The sequence below is a fragment of the Natrix helvetica genome, assembly GCF_964273705.1.
Source record: "Natrix helvetica genome assembly, chromosome: 6".
Lineage (NCBI taxonomy): Eukaryota > Metazoa > Chordata > Lepidosauria > Squamata > Natricidae > Natrix > Natrix helvetica.
In genome coordinates, this window is record NC_138553.1 from 47,950,388 (window position 1) to 47,978,128 (window position 27,741).

At 38.3% G+C, this 27,741-nt stretch overlaps 1 protein-coding gene across 3 annotated transcripts in view; it reads left to right on the forward strand.

Annotated features, from left to right (window-relative positions):
- Nucleotides 1-432: 432 nt before the first annotated feature.
- The window catches only part of GRIP1 (glutamate receptor interacting protein 1), a 116,816-nt gene continuing 89,507 nt past the window's right edge, over nt 433-27,741 (forward strand). For all 3 annotated transcript variants that reach the window (XM_081957085.1, XM_081957086.1, XM_081957087.1), the window contains exons 1-4: nt 433-486; nt 7,977-8,057; nt 25,577-25,712; nt 27,288-27,433. In XM_081957085.1, the coding sequence (XP_081813211.1) occupies nt 477-486; nt 7,977-8,057; nt 25,577-25,712; nt 27,288-27,433 (373 nt within the window). In that variant the 5' untranslated portion in view covers nt 433-476. The remainder of the gene's footprint in view (nt 487-7,976; nt 8,058-25,576; nt 25,713-27,287; nt 27,434-27,741) is intronic.

The following is a 27,741-nucleotide window of genomic DNA, read 5'->3' on the forward strand; positions in this document are numbered from 1 at the left end:
GTATTTGTAACCTCCCTTTATTATTTTTACAAATAACTGAAAGTGGTGAACATATACTCTCCTCCTCCTATATTCCCCACAACAACAACCCTGTGAGCTGAGTTGGACTGAGACAGAGTGACCATCCCAAAGTCAGCCAGCTGGCTTTCCTGTTTAAGGCAGTGATGAAAGAAATGTCCTTCTGGGTTCAGCTCCAAGTGGGGGAAAAGACACGGGAGATATGGAGGCTGCTTGGAAAGATGGTTTTAATGGTGGACAGGACCACATGGCTTGAGTCCTGAACAGAAAAGGTGATCACAAGCTTCAATGTTGGGGAGAAGAAGAGAAGGAAGGTCTGAGATGCTGAGTCCCTGGTTATGCCCTCTCTGGCCTTTGATCTTGATCTTGTCTTCTGATTGGTTGTCAGACTCCCATGGGGCCATGCAGGGGCAACTCTCTAGGCTGCGTTTTGAATCTAGGTTTGGTTGAGTTCTCAGATGCCATGTGGTGAGTTGGGTAAAAGGCCAATACTATCATGCCTTAATCCCATCATTCTGGAGCTGAAGGGGAGAACTCTTCATTATGTAAAGTGGATTAGCTCAGACTTTAATGGCTCATTGACAAAGGGGGATGGGCAGGAAGCTGCACGCAGCTATTCTGTCTTTTAAAACATGTTTCTTCCTTTTCACATCCAGAGAAATATTCTGCCTTTTCAATATTTCCTAGGATATTTCATTTTTCTGGGAGAGGGCTGGGTGATAACTTTCCACAATTCTATTCCTATATACAATTAATTTGAAAAAGGTGCTGCTTTAATTCTGTTTTATTCTGTCATGGTGGGAACTTTTAATCAGTGTTGAAGTAAGAGCCAAATGTTTCTGCCCCTTCACAGAAGAAAACAAAATGTTTCATGGTACTATATTTTACCTCCTAATTGTTCTCAGAAAAGAGAACAAATTTTGATCTGAATCTTTGTACACTAATCCTTTTACTTTAATTAACATTTATGTTTAGGTTTCAACTGGTTCCTGTTATAAATAAGGAAACAATAAGACCTATCACTGAAAGCTAATTGAACATTTAGATCTTCAAATGAAATGTTGAGTAATCTATGACTAATTTGGCAAAATGTCAAGGAAGAGCTGGAGGCAGCCCTATAAGTAATTTGGCACTTGACATTACTGTACAAGATACATCAGTAACTTCATAATAAAATTAATATCCTGTGCCACATCTAAATCTAAAATATATGGTAAACCTTTACAAAAATTAAAATTCTTTTTAAACTGTTAATCTGTCTTTCCCAGTTTGGTGCCCTTTAGAGGTGTTAAACTTCCAGATGGGAATCTTTTAAGTTGTCTATAACATAGCTTTTAAAGAATGATCCCTCCCCATCCAACTGTTTTGTTTTTTCTTTCTTTTTTTTCGTTTCTTTTCCCTTTCATTCTCTTTTCTCCCTCCCTCCCTCCCTCCAATAAAATTGACTTGGACGTTAAAATACAGCCGTATTGAGGACCTGGAATCAACTTCAACTGCAGGACTATAAACAGGGTTTCTAAATATGCTATTTAGAGTGTCTGTTTGAAATGTGTTAGAAGCTACTAGTAATTTAATATTGGATTCTTTGAACCACTGAAACAAAAGGTGACTTCATTGACAGTTTGCCCACTAACTCCCTGGCAAGTCTGAGTGAGAAAGGGCAGCTTATGTGCATAACAGATTGTTGACATTTTACAGGTTTATGAAGCAGATAATTCTGCCCATCTACATTATGCACCTGAATGAAAATGCTGTGCCTATATGTTCTTTTTGTATTTTCTCCAGTACGATAGAGATGTTAAGGCAACTCATCACTGATTTTTGATACTTTAAAATTTTTTTCTTCCAAAAGCATTATCCACTTTTATTTCCTTGTCTGGAAATATTGATACAGGTATAATCTTAAAATCATCTTCGGCTCTTCATATATAGATAGCTTTTCAACATATTTCAAGGAAAAGTTATAATTTGTTTTTGATTTGGTATTTCATCCACTTCATAAAGCTGATATTTAGCCTTTTACTCTTTTCCACAGCGGTTTGCATTTTTATGGCAAGAAATGTGTACTTTGATTCAGATACCATACCAAAACTCCAGTGTAAAACGAGAAGTTACCACCACATATTTTTATGAATATTAGCACTAACACTGAACAAGCACTTGAATAAATATTCAGAAATTTACAGGTTGTAAAATTAGATAGCTGACAATGAGAACTGAAGAGGGGGGAAAGGCCTTGTATTGTCTTCATTAATATTATTATTATATAGAAGCAGCTTACTGCTTAATGCTGGCCTCTGGCTTATTTGCCACAAAACCCTCCTACAAATCCCTGCCCAAGTTTCACATAGTTCCTAAAGGCTAATTAAAAAATCCTGGCTCAGTGAGATGCCAGCATGCATGGTAGATTGCAGGATTAATCCATGTTGGTTGCTGCCTTTCTGTGAAAGAATTAGAGAATGGAATCTTTATTAAGCGCAAGTTGTTTGATAGCACAGTCTTAAGAAATTTTGCTCAAAAATAAAATATTCCCTGATAAGCAGATGCTAGATCTTATGTAAGATTAAGAAAATATCCTGGGATCATGCCTATAAATATAATATTCCTAAATTACAGAAAAGTGTTTTCTAAAAGCTAGAAAGTTACATAAAGAGTGGCTTTGGGTATTTGGGCTGTCCAGATCTTTGAATATTTTATCTTTGACCTTGAATTGTATGATGTTTCCTCATCAAGAGTGGTACACAATTTGGGAAATCTTTAGGGACTCATAGCTGCTGCTTGATGAGAAAGGAACAACTGTGACCCATTGGCCTTTGCACAATTAGTTCCATATGGTGCACCACTTGTGTCCTCTCCTAGTTCAGGGGGCTCTTCAGTCAATTGCTCATGCCCTGGTCACCTCACAGATTGATTACTGCAATGTGCTTTACATGAGATTGCCCTTGAAGAGCATCTAGAAGCTTCAACTGGTTTAGAACACAGCAGTCCAGGTAATAATGGGCAAGCCTTGGTATGACTATATAACACTTCTGCTTTGCAAGCTGCACTGGTTGCCAGTTTGCTTCTTGTGCTATTCATGGGATTGATCACTCCTATAAAACTTTTCTTGGCTCTTATAGTATGTGGGAATGACCTTGGAAGATGGGAAGTGGGCAGAGTCCAGACTTGCAAGATTGATGTCAACCTTCCCAGATAGATCAGACAGGAAACACAACCAGATAGCTAATTCAACTTTACTGCAAAGCTACAACAGCAGAATCTTGCAAGTCTGAAATTACAAATCTTCCTCCATCTCCTTTACAGTCCAAGAAGCTAGCGTTTCTTCTGAGCCTCTTTCTCTACCCATTATGCAATTGCAGTCTGTATTCTCGCTTATCTGAGAGTAGACAACATCTCTCCCTCATCCCCTCATCACTGCCTCCTTCCTCCCCCACCACACATCCCAAGATCATTTCTACATAGTATTCCAATGGTAGGGGGCCTGGTTACTTGAGGAAATGCCTGTTTCCCATTGTATCTGCCCAGCTGATACAATGTGAAAGGATTGGTATTATCTTAGTTCGGTTGATTAAATAATGCCAGTTGTCAGAACCCTAGACACTTTCTGTATACCCTCTGGAATGAGGTTCCCCTGAGATCTGAGTATTCTCTCACCCTACTGGATTTCGGAGGGCCCTGAAGTTTTTTGTCTAAAACTTTGGCCAGAGTGATTGAAACCCCTTTTAGATTGTGTAATGTTTATTTTTGTTTTTTAATTACACATCTGACTTTGTTATTTTTGCCATCTTTACTCTGTTTTTTGTTGTTGTTTTTAATTGTTTTTATTTATAAACTGGGAATTGAACAGCATATAAATGTAATAAGTTATTATTTTATTACATACAGAAAGGCTTTAAAATAAAAATTGCATTATTCTATCACAGTAACATATACTTAAGTAGAAAAATAATAGTTCTGGGCTTTTTCTGTCTGCCAAATTTTTGCCTACTAGCAAGTTTTGTACGCCAAATGATTATGTCCACTTATGTCATCTGTCTTGTGGTCTCTTTCCCACCAAATGGATTAGGGTTTGATAGTTACCTCTGTAAATGTATGTACCCATACCATAATCACAAGACTATTGCACAAATCAATTGCATCCTTGTTAAGCAAACATTTTTTGGCTGTGATATGTTCAAATTAATGCCAGGCAAAAAAGGCACATGAGGTTTACTTTTTCTCAAATCATAATATAATCAGGCTCAGGGTTTAGACAATAGATAGGTACCCTTATCTTACAGCTCTTGCATGGTTTATCAAGTAGAAATACTAATTATAACAACTTTATATTGAATAATGTGTGTGAATATATGTACAACATTCAATCTTATCGCTTTGTCAATAATTAAAGGAGCTGCTAAATGAAATGTACTCTAAAGAGTTGGGGAATATTTTTGAAAGAAACAATTAAGCACAGAATCATTGTTACACAGGCCTAACTACTGTATCTTAGGAATGACAGTCAGGTTTTAAAACAATAGCTATTGTATACAGGTAGTCCTCGACTTATGATCACAATCAAGCCCAAAATTTCTGTTGCTAAGTGAAAGAATTGTTAAGTGAGTTTTGCCCCATTTTATGACTTTTCTTGATACAGTGGTTAAATACCTGCAGAATCACCTCAGTTGTGAAGTGAATTTGCTTCCCTATTATCGGTTCTCAAAAGTTGATCACATGGCCCCGGGACACTGCAACCATCATAAATATGAGTCAAGCATTTGAATTTTGATCAGGTGACCATGGGGAGGCTGCAAAGGATGTGTGAAAAATGGACATAAGTCACTTTTTTTCAGTGCCATTGTAACTTTGAACTGTCACTAAATAGACTGTTGTAGGTCAAGGACTAGCTGTACTTGGTCTTCAACAGAAACTACTTTTATTAGTCATACCGTTGTTTCAGATTGTATACATCTTTTTCTTTTCTCTTTTATTATTCTATTTCTTTGAGTAAAGTAGAACAGTACAATACTAGGATTGGTTACTACAGTTGAAGTTTAAAAGCTGATGTAAAAAATGCACACAATAAGCACAAACGCAAAGACACTGACTGCCTCTGAGAGCTTCAGAATGCTGAAAGCTTTCAGGAAATAATGCAGAATTATGGAAGACACTCAGTCTATATTGTAAAATATGCATGAAGGCAGCATGGTGATAATGTAGCTAAATATAATCTTGCAGGGCCACCAGCAGTTGGACGTTTTTGAAAAACATGCAGCTCAATTAATGTATTTCCACAGTCGTTTTATTTCCACTAGACAAAGATGCAAACATCTGCAAAATAATGTCTGTGTGCTTACGTGAGGTATCTCAATAAAATGGTTTCATTTCTTAGTTTATTTTCTGTTTCTAATACTGATAGCTACACCGATGCAATGAAAACTCTCAGCGCTTGAAAAACTAGACAACATTGCAAAGAGTGGCATATTTTGTGCTATTATGATTGACATTCTTACAGTAGTCAGTGATATGACCAAAACAAGGAAGGTTTGTCTGAAGGATGTGCCATAGATATCATAATTCCCCCAGCACACAATTAGGCGAGCCTGAGAATTCAAGACAATGGAAAGAGTAGAGAAAGAGAAGAAAATGAATGTTGCATGTTTACCAGGACTAAAGACACATATAAATTAACAGAGCTTATTGAGTGACAATTGCTTTACTACTAATTCCACCAATGGAATTCCATTACCCATCTGCTTTGATAAGGATATGTCAAGATTCATTCTCTCCCTCCCTTCCTTCCTCCCTCCCTCCCTCCCTCCCTCCCTCCCTCTCTCTCTCTCTCTCTCTCACACACACACACATACACACGTCTTGTTTAAATATCATTCAAAATTATGATAAAGTTGATTTTAAAAAAACCTTTGCAGCCAATTCTTCCATTTACTACTAGCATAGAATCTGATGGCAATGTGATTACTATTCCTGTGCTTCACAATTGGCTTCCAACAAGTATTGTCTTTACAACAAGATAGAGCACAGAAGTAAAATAACAAGTTGTGACCCTGTAATGTCTCAATGACAATGATGACTTGATTAATAACTGTATGAGAAATGATGTATGCCCATTGTAGTCTCATGATTTTTCACTTAACAATTACAGGGCTTAGCGATGGAGTCGCCAGTCCCAACTGTGGTTGCTAAGTGAGATCTATACCATATATCAGACATCGGTGTCTAAGCCAAACTTAACAACCCACAATATGACTTATCAGAATGTTTGATCCCATTATGGAAGAATTTCAAAATTTATGGGTCATACATATATATTGATGTAGTATCACTAATAAAACATTACAGGTTGAGTGTGTGATGCTATAGGAGATGATCCAACCAAAGGAAAGGTCAAACGTGCCATCAGTTTGAGTCCTTTCACTCCCACAAGAGATATAAGTCCAGTCCACCATGAATTCTGTTGACTCTTATCTGCCACCAATTTGCTTTGACCATTAGTAGTGAGAATATAGGTTTGTTATATGCTAACACCCTCTACAACAGGGGTGTCACACTCGATTTCATTGAGGGCTGCATCAGGGTTGTGTTTGACCTTCGGGGGCTGGGGTGTGCATGGTTAGGGTGGGCATGGCCCACTCAACATCACTCATGTTGTGGGCGCCTGTAGTGGCACGGGTTCTCTCTGCAAGTAAAAACAGACTCCATAGATCTGTTTTTGACTGCCACAGCCTCCTGCAACCCACTGCCCGCGAAATGGAGCTCGGGACCCAATTTTTGCTGGCAGAAGGACCACGGGCCGGTCCTTCACTATTTCCAGGGCGGTCCCACGGGCCACTTCTATGTACCTGGCAGACCAGATCTGAGCCCTGGACCATGAATTTGACACCCCTGCTCTACAAGAATCTGCTTGAAGAGCATTAGCATACAATAAATCTGTATTCATTTTAATTGCCTGGACTCCCGTTTTCCTACACTTAACAATTACACTGCAGTAGGGACTCACTTGAGGCAAATCTCTAGGTGCATCGTGTGATCAATTGTACATAATTGCAATTGATACAAACTACATAACTACAAAGGTAATGTCACTGTTTCAGAACAATGAACTTCTGCCAGTTGCTCAAAAAAACAGGTAACTGAACCCAGGCATGGTATTTTCTGGAACAGGGATGTAAAGAAGGTCATTCCTATTGCTATGATAATGAGTAATCAAATGCAGATCCTTCCTACTATATGACTTACTGCTATGTTCATTTAGTAAAGAAGGCTCATTCTAGGATGACCTTAAGAAGCCAGCCTCTGCAGGTGGAGGGCATTTTCCCATCTTAACTAAAGGATGCCCTTTTGCAGTAGTAGTAATAAATTATTTATTCATGACTTTATGTATTCTCCTATTCTTGTGTAATTTTGTATGGAGATTGCTTTGAGATCTTGGCATCTCTTGGCTGAGGGCCCAGTTGCAGATATCTACTCATTTTGGCTCCTTGTAAGAGGAGAAACCTCTTCCATAAGAATGAGGAGGAAAAGTGATAAATGGATACAGGCTCTATAATAATTAAGCTAATTTCCATAATGGTTTTGCTACTTTGAAGTGATTTCCAAAAGAATTCCAAGGCTTAAAGCAGTAAAGGGAAAAGTTACATTTTCAAGGGTTTTGTAATTTTTAAAATAAATATATTCCTATTATTGTTATTTGTAGCAACTTGTTATGAGATCTGAAATAATCTTATTCTCTGAGATTCTCACCCATTTTTCTTAAAGCACGTAAATATGCAAATAGTAACTAATAGGCCTTCTGTGTAAATATTTTATAGTATGTTAAAAGCTGCTTGAGAATCAGATTAAAATTAAGTCTTCATTTAACATTCAATTTTTTTTCTGTCTTGTCCTATGGAGCAACAATATAATATATTGAGGACTTCAGCTAAAAAATATGCCCAATGTCAGTGTTTTCTTTGTTTCAGATGATAGTCCATATACTAAATCTGCAAACCAGTCAAAGCCACCTGATGGAGCACTAGCTATAAGAAGACAAAGCATTCCAGGTACCACTATATACTATTAAAATTTGCGTGTCTCTTTGATTTTTTTGTAACCTTCAAGTGGGTAAAATGGTGCATCACAGAGCAACAATTTTGGAATCAATGCACCTCAAATAAGCTAATTTAAAGAATGGGTCCAAAATCTGCAATCCATAACACCTTGAGGATTGAAATTTGGTAAAGTTGTGCTGCTTTGCTGCTGCTGCACCAGTACAGTCAGCCTTGGTTATGTGGTTGTCATTTCTAACACTCCCTGCCAGCTTTTTTACAAGAAAAGTCAGTGGGGAAACCATGGGGAGCAATCTCAGCAGGAATGTGCGGTCAGGGGAGGCAGGGGAGGCAGAGCCTCACCTCTCATAAATGAAATAATATATAATAATAATTTATAATATATATTTCCTCCCATCCCTTTTACACGGTTCCCACTAAGCTCCAGTAAGGAGAAGAGCTTTTGGGGAGTGAAGAGGAAGAGGAGGGAGGAGGAGGAGGAGGTGCGCGCGTGGGGCGGTGCCAGCTGGGCAACCGGCGGAGGCAGGAGGGTTCTCGGAAGCGCCAATAACCTTCCTGCCTCCGCTGTACTTTGTGCGCTCCTCGCAATTGCAATAGATGTCCAGATGTGGCAGGGGCTGTTGGGCTGGAAGCCCAAACCCCATTAGCCACAAAAGCCGCTTCTGGATGTATATTGCAGTCGCGAGGAGCGCGCAAAGTACAGCGGAGGCAGGAAGGTTCTCGTTGTTTCCCAGTCGCTTTCGTGGCTTCGTCATCAAGACAAAGTCCGGGAGCGCCGACAACATTTCTGCCTCCGCTGGACTTCATCTTGATGATGTCACCGCAGCTCCCGGGATGGATGGAGGTAGCCAGAGTGGCATCGAGGCAGTCCGGCGGGCGAGCGAACGAGGATCAGGCTGCCTGATCCTCCATCGCTCGCTCGCTCGCTCTTTAGTCCGCCCGGACCGCCTCGGCGCCGCTCTGGAGGTCCGGCCACGCCCACGTCATCAAGACGAAGTGGCTTGGAGGCGAAGTGCTTTTCAGTGCTTTTCTGTGCATCTGGCGTTTAGGTAGATAGCTGGATGTCCTAAACGCCAGACGCACAGAAAACACTGAAAAGCAGCTGCTGTTGGAGACTGCGGAGTGCGAGCCGGTGGAGCGCGCTCAGGAAGGCGGGGAATGAGATCACGTGTGCTGGAGGCTGAGGCAGCCTCAGCCTCCAGCGCACGTGGTCCCATTCCCCGCCTTCCTGATGATGTCACCAGCCTCACCAGCCGTAAACCTGACCGCACGTCACTGAATCTCAGGGCATCCTATCTCTATCATCTTTTGCCCAAATTGGTGTTTGCCATTTAAACTGATCTATTGAAAATTAAGGTTCTAATCTGAAGTTTAAAGATGGGGTTCTTATTATAATAAGGTTGTGATTATATTTTTTGTACTGAATTGCATAGTTAGCTGCTTTAAATCTATAAATGTATAAATGGCAGGTGAATGTTTCTGGACTTAAAGTAATCAGGATCATAGGAACATTTACATTAACAAAAATTAATACATGGAGAATTTTGGTTGATTAAAATCCAGTGAAAATATATTTAAGATAGTGAAAAACTAGTAAAAACAGAGGATAAAGCTTCACATGATTCAATCGCATCGTGTATATCTTTTGATTGCACACACAAAAAATAAGAAAACCAGAAAGCTAAAGAATGTTACAGAGCTATAAAAATCAATGGAAATAATAGAACCTGAAGGCACCATCAAATGAAATCGATGGACATGAAGTTTAAAAGAGAGAAGGGCATGTAATTTAATTGTGGACTTCATTGACTGAGATTGTTTTCAGTTTGAATAGAATTTGTCAGAAGAATTTTATCCAACAGTCAGTGAATATTAACACATAAAACATTACATATTTAGAAGAGTTCTCATTATTTTAAGCTGCTGGTCTGAATTAAATTAGAAGATGATACTGGGATTTTTGTTCCGGTTGTAACTATTTTGCCTAACATAATTGTGTCTACTTTTTTATTTCTAATGAAAATATATAATCTTATCTATTATTAGAGTATTTTAATTTTTTTTTAAATATTCTATGAGGAATACATCAAGATCTCACTTTTACAAATCTGATTTCTAAGAAACACTATGCAGTGCTGACTTCTTCAAGTAATGCATACGAGACACGCTTCTTTCCTACCATCAGTGTGTGAAGGTTTATGATGACACTGGAATATATCTTGGAGTTTGTCTGTGTGTGTGCCATCAAGACAGTGTTGACTCCTGGCAACTGCTTAGTCAAGTCCCTGCCATTTTCTTGGCAGGGTTTTTCAGAAGGGGTTTGCAATGCTTCCTAAGGCTGACGGCGACAGCCTGGCCCAAGTTCACCCTGTTGGCTTCATTCTTAAGAAGCGAGTATAATTCATAGACCATTTCGAGCCTGATGCCCTAATCAATATACTAAGTTAGAGTTCTAAACGATATCTTGCAACCCTTCTTTATTTTTAGAACAAGGAAAAGGTTGGGCTGCAGCAAGCATAACAAAAAATATTTGGTTAACTTAAAGTGGCATGAACTGGTAAGGCTACCAAATTGATCAGTACTGGAACTGCATTTGCTTTTGCTTTCCCTGGTCTCTTTATATGCAATTCCATCTGCTCCCATTCCTATTTTTGGTGAGAAGAGGTGATAGTTTGAAATGAAGTCTTCGATGCTCTGTAAGCTTGGTTGTTTGCTTGCAGACATTTCATGACTCAACTAGGTAACATCACCAGTACGATGATTTTTCACCATTTCTTTTCACCAAACAAAAGTGGGAAGCAAACCAACAAACTCATCAGGACAGGATTCAGCAGTCCATCTGCATCTGAAAGACAAAGGACATTCATTTGAAGACAGCAAATTTTACATTCTGGACAGAGAGGACTACTGGTTTGAAACAGGAGTCAAAGAGGCCATCTATATTATCCCTCAACAGAGGAGGAGGGATATGACACCACCTATCTCCTATATATAATGCATCCTTTCAGCAGTCCCCAGAAGGTTCCAGGCCTGTTTGGACTCTACGTCAAGTGACTCTAGAATACAGATAAATCTTCAAGTGGCCTCAATGACCCTCAGAGTGCTAACAACCAGATGACTGCAAAGAACATAAATCCTTCCATTCCTCACCAGTCAGGTACAACTGAAAAAGCTTCTTGGATGAGAAGTGAAACTTTTTCAGACAAAACAACAACAACAATCAAGAAGGTCCAGTTACCTTGAAAAAAACATCTGTCAGGGTCCCCCCCCCCCAAGGTGTATCATCAGTCACATTTCCCAACAAAGCAATTTTGTGGGTTGTAGAAGTCTGTGGATATCTGTGGAGATGGCCTTGACATTTGCCGGCTGAATGTGCTTTGTTTTGACTCAGGTGCAAACTCCTCAATACAGTTGCGAGGCTCGATTCCCCCATCCCCCTGCCTATGGCAACTTGTGAGCAGGTCGGGAAAGCTAATATTACATTTATGCTCATAAATGTACTTCCATTACAAACTTACTTTTTGCTTTCAGAATCTAATCTTCAATTTCATATTTCTACAAAAAGTTCATAATTCAATAATATTCTTTCAATAAAAAACAGAATTAAACTTTCCCACATTTTACATGCTGCAGGAGATCAAAAACCTGCAATCTCCCTTGCCCAATATGTTTTATCATTTTTTGTACTCTTTTTAATTGTAATTCTGGCAAATACTTTCCTAGCCGTACTTATTCAGGTCTTTTTTACTTTCTTGTATGCATTCTTGCTAACTTTTCTTTTGAATAATAGAATAACAACATTCATTGCATTGCAGATTCAACTAGTTAGATAAGTTGCACAAGGCATTTCATAAGCAAACAATATGCATATTTTAATACTTATGTGATTACTGAATGTTCCTTCAGCATTACCATTTTTAAAATATTGCTATAGCATTCATGTCTTCTTTTTTAATATTTTATTCTTAGACAATAGCTTTTTTACAATTTGTTTAATTTCCATTTCTGGAAATAGTCATACATGACATGTAACTATGATTGTCTTACAAAAATGGAAGATACTCCTTCAGTTGCTTTGGCTTCAGTTGCCTATCAAGTTTTATCACTTTCCTTTTTAATTCCATGTACTCTGGTCGATGCTAACCTTTTTAATCCACTTCCAAAACAATCTGTATTTATATCTGAATAGTTCTGCATTTTTCCTACATCTTTTAATTGTAACCATTACTTTCTTCTTTGACTATATTCTTGCAACTGTTTTTTCTATATAAACATATAACATTTCTCATTTTTGCAGCATTTAACTATATTAAATGCATTTTCTTCTTCTGTAGCTCTTTCAGCTTCATTAGTGCATCATGCATTTTCATGCTTTCCTTAGCATGATTCTACAGTCATTTAATACTTTGTAATATAATTCCTTTCATTCTGTTTCCAAATAACTTATGTGTCTTCTTTCCATGTATCTATTTCCATTCATTTTTCAAGGAAGGTATTTTCTAGTACTTTTTTATATAGACCATACACTTGCCTTCCTGCAATCGTTCTACTTCATTCTGTTTTTTCTATTTCTTTCATTTTCTTCCTTGTATATTTTTCCTGAGATCAGGCCATTACAACTAAATAGTAGTTTGGCCTATATTTAGAACCATTACTATTATTTTCAGAGTTTATCATGAACAAAATAAATGACCTACTTTTTGATTCAATTTTTCCTATATGTGTGTATTTTGTGTGTGTATATAAACATAAACCTTTTCTAAGCTGAAACTTACTACGTGCCTGAGTATTCTTGTACCAAAGACCAGATTCCACCCCGGACAGTTTTGCCCGTAGAGTCCTTCTGTTCAGGAGCCTGTGGACTTATGGCCTCAGATATGGGAAGTGCAGCGGCATGACGATTGGGTGGAACAACGGAAGGCAGAGGTGGGGCCTGCCTCCCCATGGACATTCACTGATGAACTCTTGCAGTCTTGAGACAGACTCTGTGTGCCAGTGGGGCCATTCTATCCCAGTGCCATGATAATCCTGCAGCGGGGCACTTTGGCCTCTTCAAGACCTTGAACCTGGTCTGTACAATCTTACGTCACATCTTGTGTACGGTGTTGGCAGGCCAAGTCAGTGACGGCAGCCCCCAGGGCTGCTCCAGTCTTGCCAACACCGGAGAGACCCTGGTGGGCCATTTCTATGGACTTCTTGATGGACTTGCCTCCGTCTTCTGGATTTACCACGGTGTTCATAGTGGTAGACATGCTGATAAAGATGGCGCATTTTATCCCGTGTCAGAAATTACCGACAGCCCGCGCCATCACCCACATGGTTATCCAACATGTTTTCAGGCTGCACGGCCTACCAGACAGGGTCGTGTCAGACAGAGGAACGCAATTTACAGCCGAGTTTTGGAAAGGGCTGATGAAAGCCTTGGATCTAAAAATCTGCTTGTCCTCAGTGCACTATCCAGAAACCGATGGAGGGACGAAGAAAGTGATCGAGATCTTGGAGCAGTATCTGCGCTGTTTTGTGAACCAGCAGCAAAATGATTGGGCAGACTACCTGGCAGTGGCGGAGTTTGCGTTCAATAACTCACAGCACACATCCATGCAAACGACGCCCTTCTTCGCCAATATAGGGTATCATCCTTGGTTCATCCACACCAATCGATTCACCGGTCCCCACAGCTAAGAACATTCTGTAGGAACTACAGGCTGTTCATCAAGTGGTGCGACGATATCTGGATAAAGCCAAGGAGAACTTTAAGAGAGTCGCGGACAGGCGTGACACCAGCGTTGACTCTGGGGGATCGAGTGTGGCTGTCCACTAAACACCTTCCGTCAGACCAGCCGGTCAAGAAGTTAGACCACCATTACCTTGGGCCATTTTCTATTGAAGCAGTCATCAATCCAGTCGCCTATCGCCTGACATTGCCACGTTCGATGCGAGTCCACCCGGTCTTTCATCGATCTCTCCTTGTTCCTGAATGGCCAGCTTGTCCTCTTCACCAACCAGATCATCCCCCGCCAGAACCTCGTGATGATGATGATCCGCCCAAGTACGAAGTTGCCAGTATCTGGGATTCCCGATGGCTGAAAGGATGGTTCTAATGCCTGATTGAATAGAAGGGCTATGAGCTGAAGGATTTTACCTGGGAGGATGCGACCTCCGTGCATGTACCTACTTTGGTGCAGGCCTTCCATAATCAATTCCCATCTAGGCCACATCCTCAGCATCAGACCCGGGGGAAGGATTCTGCGGTGGGGGTTGGGTTGAGGCCCAACAGCGGCTGGCTGAGCTGTTGGTGGAATCTGACAGTGATGAACACTATGGGACTGTCACGACGTTAAAAAGTTTGCTAGACATGAACTGACTGAACTGACACTGAAGAGTTAAACTGAGAAAGATTTATTGCGCATGTCTTCACACATTCCAGAGACGGAGGAGAGAGAAAGAGAAAGCTATTGCTGAACTTTTGTCCGGCTGCCAAGCTGGCAGATGAAACTTTTCTTATCAAAATGTAACAATTAGTTAGCTTCTGTTTTATTTACTTTTATTATTTTCGTATTAAAGTTTGTTTATTAATTAGTATATGCTTCTCAAGACTTTATTCTTTTCTTCACATCTTAATGCATATGCTGTTGGAAATCAGCCCGGTCCATAGACCTCATTTTTCTTCAGGGTGATTTTTTCCCCTGACAGGGACTGCCCTGGAGGCTGAGGAAGAGTCTGGGAGAGTGTTCTGAGTCAGAGCAGGGACTAGAGAGGCCTGTTGGCCACCAGGTGGCATCTGAGTCAGGGAGCAGTGAGGAAGAACAGAGGGAGGCTGTCCCTGACGTACGTATGCATAGGGCTGCAAGGAGGAGAGAGCAGCTTTGGAAAAAGGGTCACAGAAGGAAATAGGAACAGGTGGCTACTGATTGGCCCCTCCCAGAGAGCTTATAGGTGGGGTGACCCGTTCGCTCCACTTTTATATCTTATGGGAGGAGCCAATCATCTCCAAGCCTTACTCCCAAGTCAACCCTGTTTTCTTAATTGTTCTTGCCGTCTGGCAGCTCTGTGCATGTGCACGCTGGGAACAGGTTCCTGTTGTTCTTCTGCCTCACTGATATCAGACTCTGGAGGCTCCGGAGGCAGCAAATAAGTACCAGATGATCTTGGTCCCCTCTCTACCTCCGATGCAGAACCCTCGTCCAAGCCTTCCCCAGGACTGGCCCATGTTCTTCCCCAACCTTCTCACTGTCCGAATCTGCTGCCAGCTCTGCTGGCCACTGGCGGGCCACAACAGAGCCAACACTGGAGGTTTTTAAAAAGAGATTGGACAACCATTTTTCTGAAATGGTATAGAGTTTCCTGCTTGAGCAGGGGGGTGGACTAGAAGGCCTCCAATGTTCCTTCCAACTCTGTTCTGTTTTTCTGTTAATTTTGTTGAAAAGATACAAAACAATCTTTTGCCTGACTTCCTGGCTAAAATATCTTCTAAACTTTTTATGGCAGACATCCATTTTGCCCCAATAGAATCAGAACTGAATTTCACCAATGCATATGAAATTTTAGTACAGTCTGATGGTTCTCAATAAATAAAGATAAATAAATAAACAATGTGAGAAGGTTTTTTAAAATAATAATGGCAGCGGAGTTGATCACAAATTCTGTCATCAAAATTATGATATGTTCCTAGTGACATCATTACACAAGCTTATAGAAGTACATAAGTTGCAGCATTTGTGTAATGATTTCATATCACGTGTCATCATCTGCTGCAACACCTATGAATATTAGATAAAAATAATTATTCCTAATTATAAATATTATCAAAGGAAGTTAAATATACATTCATAGACAGCAGCTATTATAAATACACTGAAGAACTAGGCGCATATACGTGTACCCAAGTAATAATATATACTTAGCAGCAAGATAACAAATTTATAGCCAAACAAATTTATGATGATCAAGATATGTGGATTTTCTATTATGCTGCTGCATGACATCATGATATTCTTTTTTTTTCTGATGGTATGCGTAAATAATTTGTCAAGTCCCATTTATTCAGGCAAGATCAAGAAAACAAGAACCCCACAGATTTAATTAAGATATCTTAAGGCTGTGCTAACGTACCCAGAGAATCTTGGAAAGTGTAAGCATTTCCAGTCCTTATTCATAGAGAAATATTTAGATGATTTGAAATGCTTCTTCCTAGGTTTCTTGCCATCTGAGCGGAGATGCCATTTGTGAGAAAAGCTGTCAGATAACTCTTCTTCTCTCTCTTAATGACATGTACCTATTTTCCCTGTCATTTCTTTCTCAGTCTCCCAGCAATATTTCACAGTTTGATTGGCAAATATTCGAAGACAAGAGAAATAATTTTACTTATAGTTAATTGGCTGATAGAGTCAAGGAAATTCTTTTCTACTAAATTATACTTTTTATATGTTTGATACATTGTATCTTCCAGTTGCAGATCACATTCCTACTTAAAATAAAGGCAATAATGATTGCCTTTAATTTAAAAATTAGATCCTATAATCTTATGAAGAGAAATTGAGTGATCTTAAAAAGGCACACTTTGCTAAATTTACTTTTTAAAAACATTTTTTCTGGATTGACTATTCAAAAGCCTGTTTCCAAAAAAACAATTAGAACTTTAATTGTCCTTTCATTTAATGCTGTGCACAATCATTATGTCTTAAAAGTTTTCTTTTTGGTTGCACAGTCAGTCGTAATCTCTTTTCTTTTCTAATTAAGAAGACACATTATGGGTGCAACAAGAGTTCTGCTTCAAAGGGAAAGTTATATATTAGAAGTTGCAGCTTAGTTGGTTGTAATACCTATTCTGGAAGACATCCACGGAAGATATTATAAATAGTGAAACTTAACTAAAGCTTCTAATAGGTGTATCGTTCTTCAAACTGATTTTACAAAAGTTTCTTAAAAATAACAGTGCTGCAACATAAAGCTTCTTGTTTTCTCTGTGCTTGAAATTAATACACAGCAATATGAAACAAATATTGGTTCATAACTTAATATTCTCTTTGATGTTCCCAAGCAAAAACAACAGCAATGTTAACATGAAATTTAAAGTAAGCAGCTACATGTTATATACATTTTTTCAGTGATTCACTCTTGTTAGTAAACATAGAAAGAATGCATATATATTTATTTTTCTTTATTGTTACATAATTATAGTAGAGGCTACCAAATAAAGAATCTGGATTATAAATGCAGAGTTCAGAGTAGAAGATCTGACGTCATTGAATTAGCAAATGCCTTTAGACAGCAAATTTTTCCAGACTTAAAATACTGATGTATTTACAAGGTTCTCCAATAATCCTTAGATACATCCCTTTTAATATAAACTAATATTTTACTTTACAAATTTCATTTTAATCTTGAAGCAATTTTTAGATTCTAGTTCAAAACATAATGCCCTATTCAAGGAAGTGAATATATAAAATGATCAATAATTTCTGACAATTTTGTTTGGAAAGTACTGAGTTAGATTGAACAACAGTATATCATTTCTTACATTCTTCTATAGATCTTTTGAATCACTGAATTTTAAAGAAATTAAATCTTACTAAAGTCCTTATCTGTGAAGAAGACTAACACTCGGTGAATCTCCAATGTCCCATTTAGGCAGAAAAAATCCTAATTTAAGTTTTTTTCTTTATGTTGTTTAGTTTTTCTTGTTGGCTTTATATTATGCATTTTCCCCCTTAACTGGATAAATGAGGATCTCACATGATTGACCTCAGTTGAAACCAATGATTGAGCTGCTTCAAACCTCTTCAAATAAATATGACAAAAAATATCCTATTTCAGAATAATTATTCCTTCTTTGTTCCTAACAGTTAAATTTCAGGGGCATCAATGAAAATATATGATGCTTTTCTTACATATGCTTTAGGAAAATATTGGTTTATGCACTAAAGGGAGGGCAACCAATAAAATCTTATTTAAACATATCTCATTTAGTTCTAATAAATTCCATTAAACTTTCTTCATGGATACACAGACTTTGTTTTATATGAAAAATCAATAAAAGAAAGATAATAAGCTAGTTGAGCTAACCAACACTGGTTTGTTACTTACTTTCTTGTATAATGTTTTGTAGTATAATTGACATGTTGCTACAAATGTTATATAAAAAAGAATACAGGAGAAAAGAAGTTTTAACTCCCAAATAAGCTTTTAAATATTTTTGGTTCTACTTTAGTCCCATCTACCCTGATTATTAAAACTCTGCATGCATAGCCAGGAATAACTTCCAAGGCAGCTGAATGAATATGGAAACAGTTGGAGGTGATGTAGACATTTCAAAAATTATGCTTTGTAGACACTTCCACATGTTTCGAAGGATTTTGTTTGAAAGAGTGACAAAACCATAATAATTATTTGATAATACAGAGAGTTATTGCTTCAACCAAGATGTTGTCATGGTCCCATGAAACCAGCTGTCAGTAGTTGCCTCAAGCAATAATTGACAGAACTGGAGGAGAAATAAACTCCATGATGAGCCACAGTTTGTTTCAGTAGTTAGATACTTTTCACTTGCTTTTTATCATGACATTTCTGGGTTATTTTGTTTTTGTTTACTTGCTACCTTTATTACTATTCATTATTATTACAACATGAAATCACAGCTGCCAGTTCTTTAGCTGGTGTTGGTTGTCATTCACATCAAGTTTTTCCCCAAGAACTTAGGATGTTGTAATGTATTGGCATCGTTTAGATGTAGCCTAAGCAACATGGCCTCTTTAAGTTCATCTGTAATTGACAGAGGAACATTTGGTTAATACACAATTATTTGTAAGAGTTGTTCTTACAATTCTTTTTAATGTGGCACCCATGTGCTGATAACCACTGGGACCACCATGGCCATTTTATGCCATAATCTTTTAACTTTTCCAATCTTGATACTTTGTGATCTTCTCCAATTCTTTATCTTCTTTTCTAGTTTGCCCTGGTATTGCCACATCAATTATGCACACTTTTTGCAAAAACAATTAAATCTGTTGTTATGTATCAGAATTTTATCAGTTCATGTTTGGAAATCCTACAATATTATAGTCTACTTATTTATTAATACTTCAACTATGTGTTCCCACCATTTTTTTTATTACTGGCACATGATACTTTTTACTGATGTTTCAGTGAATGATATTGACATCTGTGTTATGTTGTTGTTTATAGTCAGTTTGTGGAATTAAACTTTATGGGGAAAGGGCTATTAGAAGCAGTGTCTCTAAAAATGAATTAGCCATCTATGTGTGATGGTTTTCTATAGATGTTATATTTTCAATTCATTATAGGTGCTAAGGCCCTGCTTTTCCTTGAAACTGATTAAAGGATTAAAATGAAGTCTAAAGATTCATGCTTACAAATTAAGTACAAACATATTCTCTTGGGCAAAATCTCTATTCTGATAGCAGACACATCCTGCTCTATAAAGTAAATAATTACTGTCATGTCTTGTAACAGACCAAATTGAGTTCTAATAAAACCCTGTTCAACAGTAACTGGATTCCCTGATAATGTTAAGAGTATATGTAAATGAAATAATGACAAAGTTTAATTGTTGACCATAGCATGATAAAACATTTCAATTACACAGAATGTCAATAATAATAACAAACAACAATATCTGCCCGTCTCATGTTCTTGGGAAAGATGCAATAGGGGAAGAGAAATGCAAATCCAGTCTAAACATCTAGCTAATTATGTGACAAACCTTAGTATGCTACCAATAGTAATAGGTTCATTGGGTGCAAGGTTGAAGAAGCTGAACAAGGAAGATTCAACAAGATGTATGAAATCAGAATAAAAATTATTAAATTATTTAGGGTAAAACTGAAAAATGGAAATGCTAAAAGACATTTCTATGAGAATGAAGAGTGGAACTGAAGAATGTTTAAAATATTAAGAATCCACAAAAATGTGAACTTGCAGTGTAACTGAAGAAATGTTAAAATATGGATATGATTTGCATGTGAGTGCCTGTGCAATTTGTTTGATGTGTGTGTGAATAGAACATCTGTGCCTGATGGCTGTTTTCCTTTACAAATAAAAAGATAGCAAGAGGGAATGCAAAAGCTAGAATGGGATTAGTTTGTTAAGTGTGCCTGAGCAGGTGTTTGGCAGCATTCCAATTGAAAGCTTACAAGAGGTGACAATGAGCAAAATTTGAGAAGTGGTTTTATGCTAGATAGGGGGTGTGCAGATCAGAAGATTGCTCTTTAGCAAGCCATTGAGAAAGTCATACTTGGAGTTGGTTCTCAAAAAGGAGAGAAGTGAGAAGTTAAAGGACATAAAATGTTATATGAAGCATGTGTAGATATAATAGACGGCATGAGAAACCATAGTGAATGGTTTCAGTATAAACTTTTGTTAGGTCTCCTTTTTCATATCTCATTCACACACACACACACACACACACACACACACACATATTCATTCCATATTTTTCGGAATATAAGATGCATCTTTTTTCCTCAAAAAAGAGGCTGAAAATCTGGGTGCGTCTTATACATCAAATACAGCATATTTTGCCTCCTGAAGCCCAGCCCCCTTCACCAAAATGGCTGGGCATACCCTTATGGAGGCTTTTAGAGAGCTCCTGTGGGCTCGTGAGGGCAGAAATGAGCAGAAAACAGACCGTTTTCTGCCTCCCCAGCCCCCAGCAGCACTCTAAGGCTCCATAAGGCTATGCATTCAATTTTTTTTGACATAAAATGAGCCTGTTTTTGTGAGAAACGGGCCGTTTCTGTTCCCTCCCCCGGAGTACTCTGCAAGCCCCCCCAAGACTATTCATGCCTTTTTTAAAAAAAAAAATGGGCCTGTTTTCATGAAAAACGGGCCGTTTTTGGGAGGTTTGCAGAGTGCAAAAACTTTTTTTTCCTTTTGGAAAGCTCTTTAACTGATTGATGAGATTTACATTGATCAAGTGCTGTGCCAGCAGAAATAAAGTCTTAGGTGCTGCAGATTGTCAGCTATTTCCTTCTCCAGAACATGGATAAATACACCTGGAAACATCTACATACCTTCCTACACTCTCTCTCCCTACCTACCTACTGTATTTCTCTATCTCTCTCCATTTCTCTCTCTCTCTATCCCTTTATCTATCTACCTACTTACCTAACAACTCTCTCTCTCTCCCTACCTATCTACTGTGTTTCTCTCCCTTTCTCTCCTACCTACCTACTTTTTAAATTTTATTTGCCTTTTCAAAACCTTGGTGCGTCTTATACTTTGAAAAATATGGTATGTTTTTTTAGCGTGCACAGAAAAGATATTTTAAGGCTAATCTATTTTTCATTTAAAGTACAAATTTGTATCCAATTTAATGTTATTATTTTCTCTACTCAATTTAAAAACAGTTAAGGCTAGGGCAGAGAAACTGTAGACCTAGATGTTGCTAAACAACATATCCCAGCATTTCTTATCACTGCTGTGCATTTTGAAGCTACTGGAAATTTCAGTTCAATTATACATTTATTGGCACAGTCCAACTTCTGGAGCAAAATACCTCTTTAAATCATATCTGTTCCTTCAAAAGGGATGGTGGGTTTTTAAAATAAACAATGCTTTCAGCATACAAAATTCTATTTTTATTTTTTGTCTGACTGTGTACATGAGGAACAAATTAGAAAAAGATATGTCTCTTAGTCTTATGGTAATTTTACATGAAGCCTTTGAATCAAATAACCTGCCAGATTAACCTTTTTTATCATTGAGTGTCTTCCTTTCATTGCCAGAAGATTACATGCCAGAGCTACTTCAGCATATAAAAATAAGTAAATGTCATAGTAAGCTATGGATCAAATGATTAATCTTTCTGCATAGCTCAGTGCTCCCCATGTTTATTTATGTACGTTTCAGTACAACTTACTCTTATATAATTGTGCAGAAAAATGCAGGTTTAACCGAGGCCTTACTAAATTAGCTTGAATAAACTAACTTTAAAAAAAAAACAATGTAATTGAAAAATGTGGCTGCAATGAATCTGATTTATGGGGAAATATTGAGAACATGTAAGCTCAATAATTAGGTTGTTTAATGTTTATTTGTTTGATTACACAAAATTTGCTAGAGGAAGTCTGAAAGGGCAATGGATGCAATGTCATAACACATTTCATAATTTTGGCATCATCGTGGTTAAAAATGTAAAACTACAGAAAAGACTATAAGAGAAAGCAAGTCCTGGAGTTCCGGTTCCGGCGGCTGACGGTGACGGGCAACTTGTTGCTCGCTCCGGCTCCCCGGTGGGCTTCCCCACTTCTTGGGGGGCACAGGACGCCCCGCAGAGGCGTCCTGCCGGAGGGGTGGCACCGCGGGGGATCCCTGGATCAGCGGCGGCTGGCAGGAGGTCCCCCGCCTCGCCCAAGGCACCGGGGAGCAGATCGGAGGACGCGTGGGCGTCTTCGCTGAGAGGCTGTTCGGAGAAAAAGAAAACTGAAGGATGCGGCGGTGGAGCGGTGAGGCGTAGACTCCCTCCATCTCCATTACTAATTTAAAAACTCGTCAGTTGTGCAAACCTTTTTTTCGGTTTGACTTGGAGAGCGCGGCTGGAGGGGAGGGGATTTCCCCCCCCCCTCGGACAAGCGGCTGGAAACAAGTGTGCTCTCAGCCCCAAGGGAAGGAGGAGGGGGAGAGCCAAACCAAAGATGCCACACCCTAACTAAGTGGATTTTCAGACTTAAACCTATAAAATAATGAGATCTGGAAGCTTTGGGATTTTTGAACTTTGAAAACTTTATTTGTTGCCTCGAAACCCGAAGCTGGCAGGGCAAGATGGCACACTTCCGTTGTCTTTATGAAATGTGGAGCTTGACTCCACCTTCCAAACTTCAGGCTTCCGGTCTTTGTCTCCGTGCTACCTGGATAACTCTCTTGTTGATTGTTTGCCTTTGAACTCCTTGGAGTGAAAAACTTTTGCTCATCTGCCAGGGTGATTAGAAAATCCCCCTCTGCCTGGACTCTCTGTCTCCTGGACTCTCTTGGCTGTTCTACCCCTCTGACTGATCCTTCTTTATACTGACTGGACTCTTTACTTCATAAACAATGGCATCTAAAAGACCACCTCCTGGAAAGTCAGGCTTTGCTGCCTCTGCCCCAACATCTGCAACCTCCAGTCCTAGTACACAATCAACGTTAACAGCCTTCAAGCAACCTAAATCTACGGACCTGGAGTTTCATCAAATGTTTCAACAAATTCTACAGGGACAAGAGGAAATAAAGAGACAATTGAAGGAGATGAAAGAAGAAATTAAAGAGAACCAGGATAAAATTAATAAAAACTCACAGAGACTGGATCTTTTGGAAGATGGGGCGGCTGAGATGAGGGGGGGGGTAGAGGGTGTGCAGAGGGGAAACAAAGAACTTGACACCCAACAAATGAAAATAGAGTTTGAGAGAATGTCTTTTTATCTTAGATTTCAAAACGTGATGGAGACAGATGATGAAAACATAAGGGACATCATGACAAACATTTTGGCTGAGTATATTCAGAAGGAGAAACAACAGATGGGGTGGGAAATAGACCTGGCTTATAGAGTAAACTCAGCTTATGCTAGAACACACAATGTTCCCAGGGAGCTACACATTAAATTTCTTAGGAAAAGTACAAGAGATGAAATCCTGAATGCACAAAGGGGGCAAGCCTTGACATATAAAGATAAGGAGATAACCATCCTGAAACAGATCCCCAAGAAAGTGAGGGAAAAAAGAAAACACTATTCGCAATTGGCAAATAAATTATACCAGAAGGGGGTGTTGTTTAGATGGTTGATGCCTGAAGGTATGTTAATATTCTGGGAGGAGACAAGAGTTAGGATTAATACACCCATAGAGGCGCAGGCCTTTGTGGAAAAAAATAAACTCCTCCTAGAAAAACCAGATGATTCTTCAACAGACATACAAGACACGAGAGGGGCCGGAGCTCTGCCAGCGGGGGGAGATGGGGCGACAACAAGAAAGCTCAGATCACACAAATGAGTAAGAAAAGCCATCTGATATAAACTGATCAAAATTACCAATTGAATTTACCACACTGACTACATGTTATTACTTAATATTGAATTTTATGCAAATGTACACTATGAGTTTGGAGGGGGGGTGCATCTACCATATTTCGCAGCTGCCAAAATTTGTAATTTTTCCCTTACCTTTCCCCTTTGTAAAATATAAAAAAAACCAATAAAACTTTGTTTTAAAAAAAAAAAGAGAAAGCAAGTCCTGTAATCTCAATTCTTCCCTTGGAGGGATGGTCATGCTATTTTAGAAGGTTTTCCTCCTGTTGTGTGTGTAATCAACAGTTTTAATAGTAGGAAATTCTTATGGCAATCTATAGAATTTAGATTTGGGCAAGGACTACCATGTGTATTTTCATATCAAGCTCTAAAATATGCATTTTTAATAATAAAATTGCTTATATTTTGGCTGCAAAAAATAACATGTGATAATCATTGTTGGAAATTTCAAGTGTCCCATATGAACACTTGTAATCAAAATTTCTGCATGTCTGGAATACCTTTTTCCATTTATCAATATACAAAATGGCCACTAGACCTTGAAAATCAGAAATGCAGAATGCTAACATTATTGTTGAATCAGTTTTTATAGTTAGTCATGTGCTTTAAGCTTTTATATGTAACACACATTTTAAAAATAAATAAAAACGAGTATAAACGATGAAATAAAATAATTATTAGAAGGACAATCTGAGACTTTGTGCTAGACATCTATACACAAAAGGTATTTCAATAGGTACCAGCTCTTCAACTTTGCAATTCTATTTATAGTAATAGTAACTCCTATTGAATTGGATTATTTCATTATAATTAAGATTAAGATAGAAAATCTTAATAGATTTCATTACTTAGGACAGGATTATGCTAAGGCAAGTGATTTTGGGGGGTGGGTCTGAAATAGAAAAGCCTATACTTGAGTTGTTCATTAGATTTTTTTTCAAAGTAAGAAGATTACCAGATTAGCAATTTAAAGTTTTGTCAAAATATTTTTTATTTTATTTACAAACTGTCATTTGTTCAAAGATATATATGTTTAATTTTTTAAATTTGGATTAAATTAGTTGTATTTTGTCCATTGATTTAACCACATGTAGTATTATGTTGTATATAATCTTTAAAAATAACCTAGCACTTTTTTCATTCTGGAAGCTTCAAATAGAATCTGTTTACTGATTTATTTCTTAGGACTAAGTCATTGTTATGACATTAAAATACAGTGTAGTATTTTAAGTGTAGTAGAACTCTCAAGGCATACAAAATTCTTACAACAAAATGATATCTTAAAGACTAGCAAATATATTGTGAAATAAACTTTGGGGGAAAAGAATCATTTCATCATTGTATGTGAAAAAACAAATACAATACAAAAATATTTTTAAATCTTTATGGAAATTACACTGTTTCTGAAATTATAGTTTATAATATAAACTGTAACTGAAATTACAGTTTACAGTGTAAACTGTTTTAATGGTAATATTTTTTTTTCAACAGAGGAATTCAAAGGCTCAACAATAGTTGAACTGATAAAGAAAGAGGGCACTACTTTGGGGCTTACAGTATCTGGTGGAACAGACAAAGATGGAAAACCAAGAGTGTCCAATCTTCGACAAGGAGGAATTGCTGCTAGGTAAAGACATTTCAAGACAAATAACAGACACACACAAAAAAGATAGCTTCAAGTTCCTCAACAATAAATAATAGATGCCTTTATCTAAGTTAGGCCATTAAAGAAGAAACATTAGAGAAGAATTTAGTTTTAAAAGTTGAGAAATATTTCAGGATGCAATATTACAAATAAAGAAAAGGTTTAGTGATATGCAGAATGCATTCTGCAATCAAATGGTGACAAGAATTCAAAAATTTAAATAGATTGTACTGTGACTAATTCTTAAATTGGCAACTTATTCTACTTGTGAACAATTCAGTTGTATTTCACTAAATCTAATGCTGGTAGAAAACATGCCTCACATAAAGAAGGATGCAAGTTTAATCATTGCTATCTCAAAAAGTGAATTATTTTCACATGACACTCTGAAACATTATTCTCCTATCTAGTACATTTTTGAGAGATCTGTGTCATTTAAAGTGTCAAATTATAGAAATTTGAACATTTGGAGACTTTGTCAATCAAATAGCCAACAGACTATATACAAAAACAGTTTGACTTGCTTCCTAAAATAGAGACTTATTTTTGCTTTGTAAGACTTTTATATATGGTAATAATAATACTACACAAATAAAGGAATACTATATTGCTATATATAGGATATTGTATCATTGTTTTGAAAATTAGTATTAAAATAATATATTTTAACTTGTAAATGAGGGGTCATTGGTGTTTTCTGAGCTTATTTGTTTTCTTGCAGATGTTTGGGTAATGTTTTATTACCCAAACTAGGTAACGGCATCCTAGATCATACATGTCAACACAAGGCGTGCAGGTCAGATGCAGCCTGGGATGTGTTTGGATATGCATCTCAGGGCTGCCCTGGAGACAGTGAGGTGCCGGCCCTGCTCCCTGAGCCCCAGTCCGCCCCAGCCTGGCAGTCCCCCTGGGAACACAGGGGGGAGCGAGTGCACAGGGACTAGCAGTGCCCACAGCAGCAGGTGCACCTCATTAGCCCCTTAGCTGCTCATTGGCCAGAAGCAATGTGAGTCTGAGATGCCCAATAAGCCATGCTTGGCCTCATCCCACCTGCACCGCTCTCGTGCACCTTGGGGTCTTGTAATCCATACAGTGCAGGTGCGCCTTTTAAGCAACAGGTGGAGGCAGAGGTGCAGGTTGGAGCATGCGATCCAGCTCGTCGGTTGTGCAGATGCCCATCCATGCAGGCATAGAATACTTGGTGGCTGCAGGCAAGTAAAGACAGAGGGTAGGTCACTGTGAGGCAGCCTAGTCAGTTGTTGTCATTGCCACATTGCAGCCCCTGCCCACTCAGTCTCCACCATCCAACCTTGTCCTCCAGCTCCTACTGCGCACGTGGAACAAGCCTCCTGTTCACCGCCACACCTCTAATGGTCCTGGTGAACGGGAAAGGCGGGGAGTTCCTGTCCCCAAGAGTATGGGTAATGAAATGTTTGCAAGAAAACAATCAAGCTCAGAGAGCACCAAGGACCACTCATTTCAATCCTGAGCTACAAACACGTAAATGTTATAAGCAAATAAAATACAGTTTCACTGAAGAAGAGATGTGTGTTGCAGAAGTGACCAACTGGATGTGGGGGATTACATCAAATCTGTAAATGGAATCAACCTGACAAAGTTTCGCCATGATGAGATCATTAGTTTGCTCAAGAATGTTGGTGAGAGGGTTGTATTAGAAGTGGAGTATGAGCTGCCACCTGCTTGTAAGTAATAATTTATAAAATAATAATCCAGTGTAAAATGTTTTTACAAGAGTAAAATCAATTGGTATATTAAACCGATGATATAATACAAATATGGTAATAGCTTTTTCCCCACGTCCTTCTCTCCTCCTGTTTCACAGGCTCACTGTTTTGTTCTTTAATTTCTACATTAGCAATGCTTGTTTGTTTTATCTAGGCTGTCATTTGCAAATGCTTATAATTACAATGGGTTGTCTGAGTGTTGCCAGAAGACACCCTGGGAGGGGATTGCTATTGATGAAGGTGGCAGAGCTCTCTAGTACTATGAT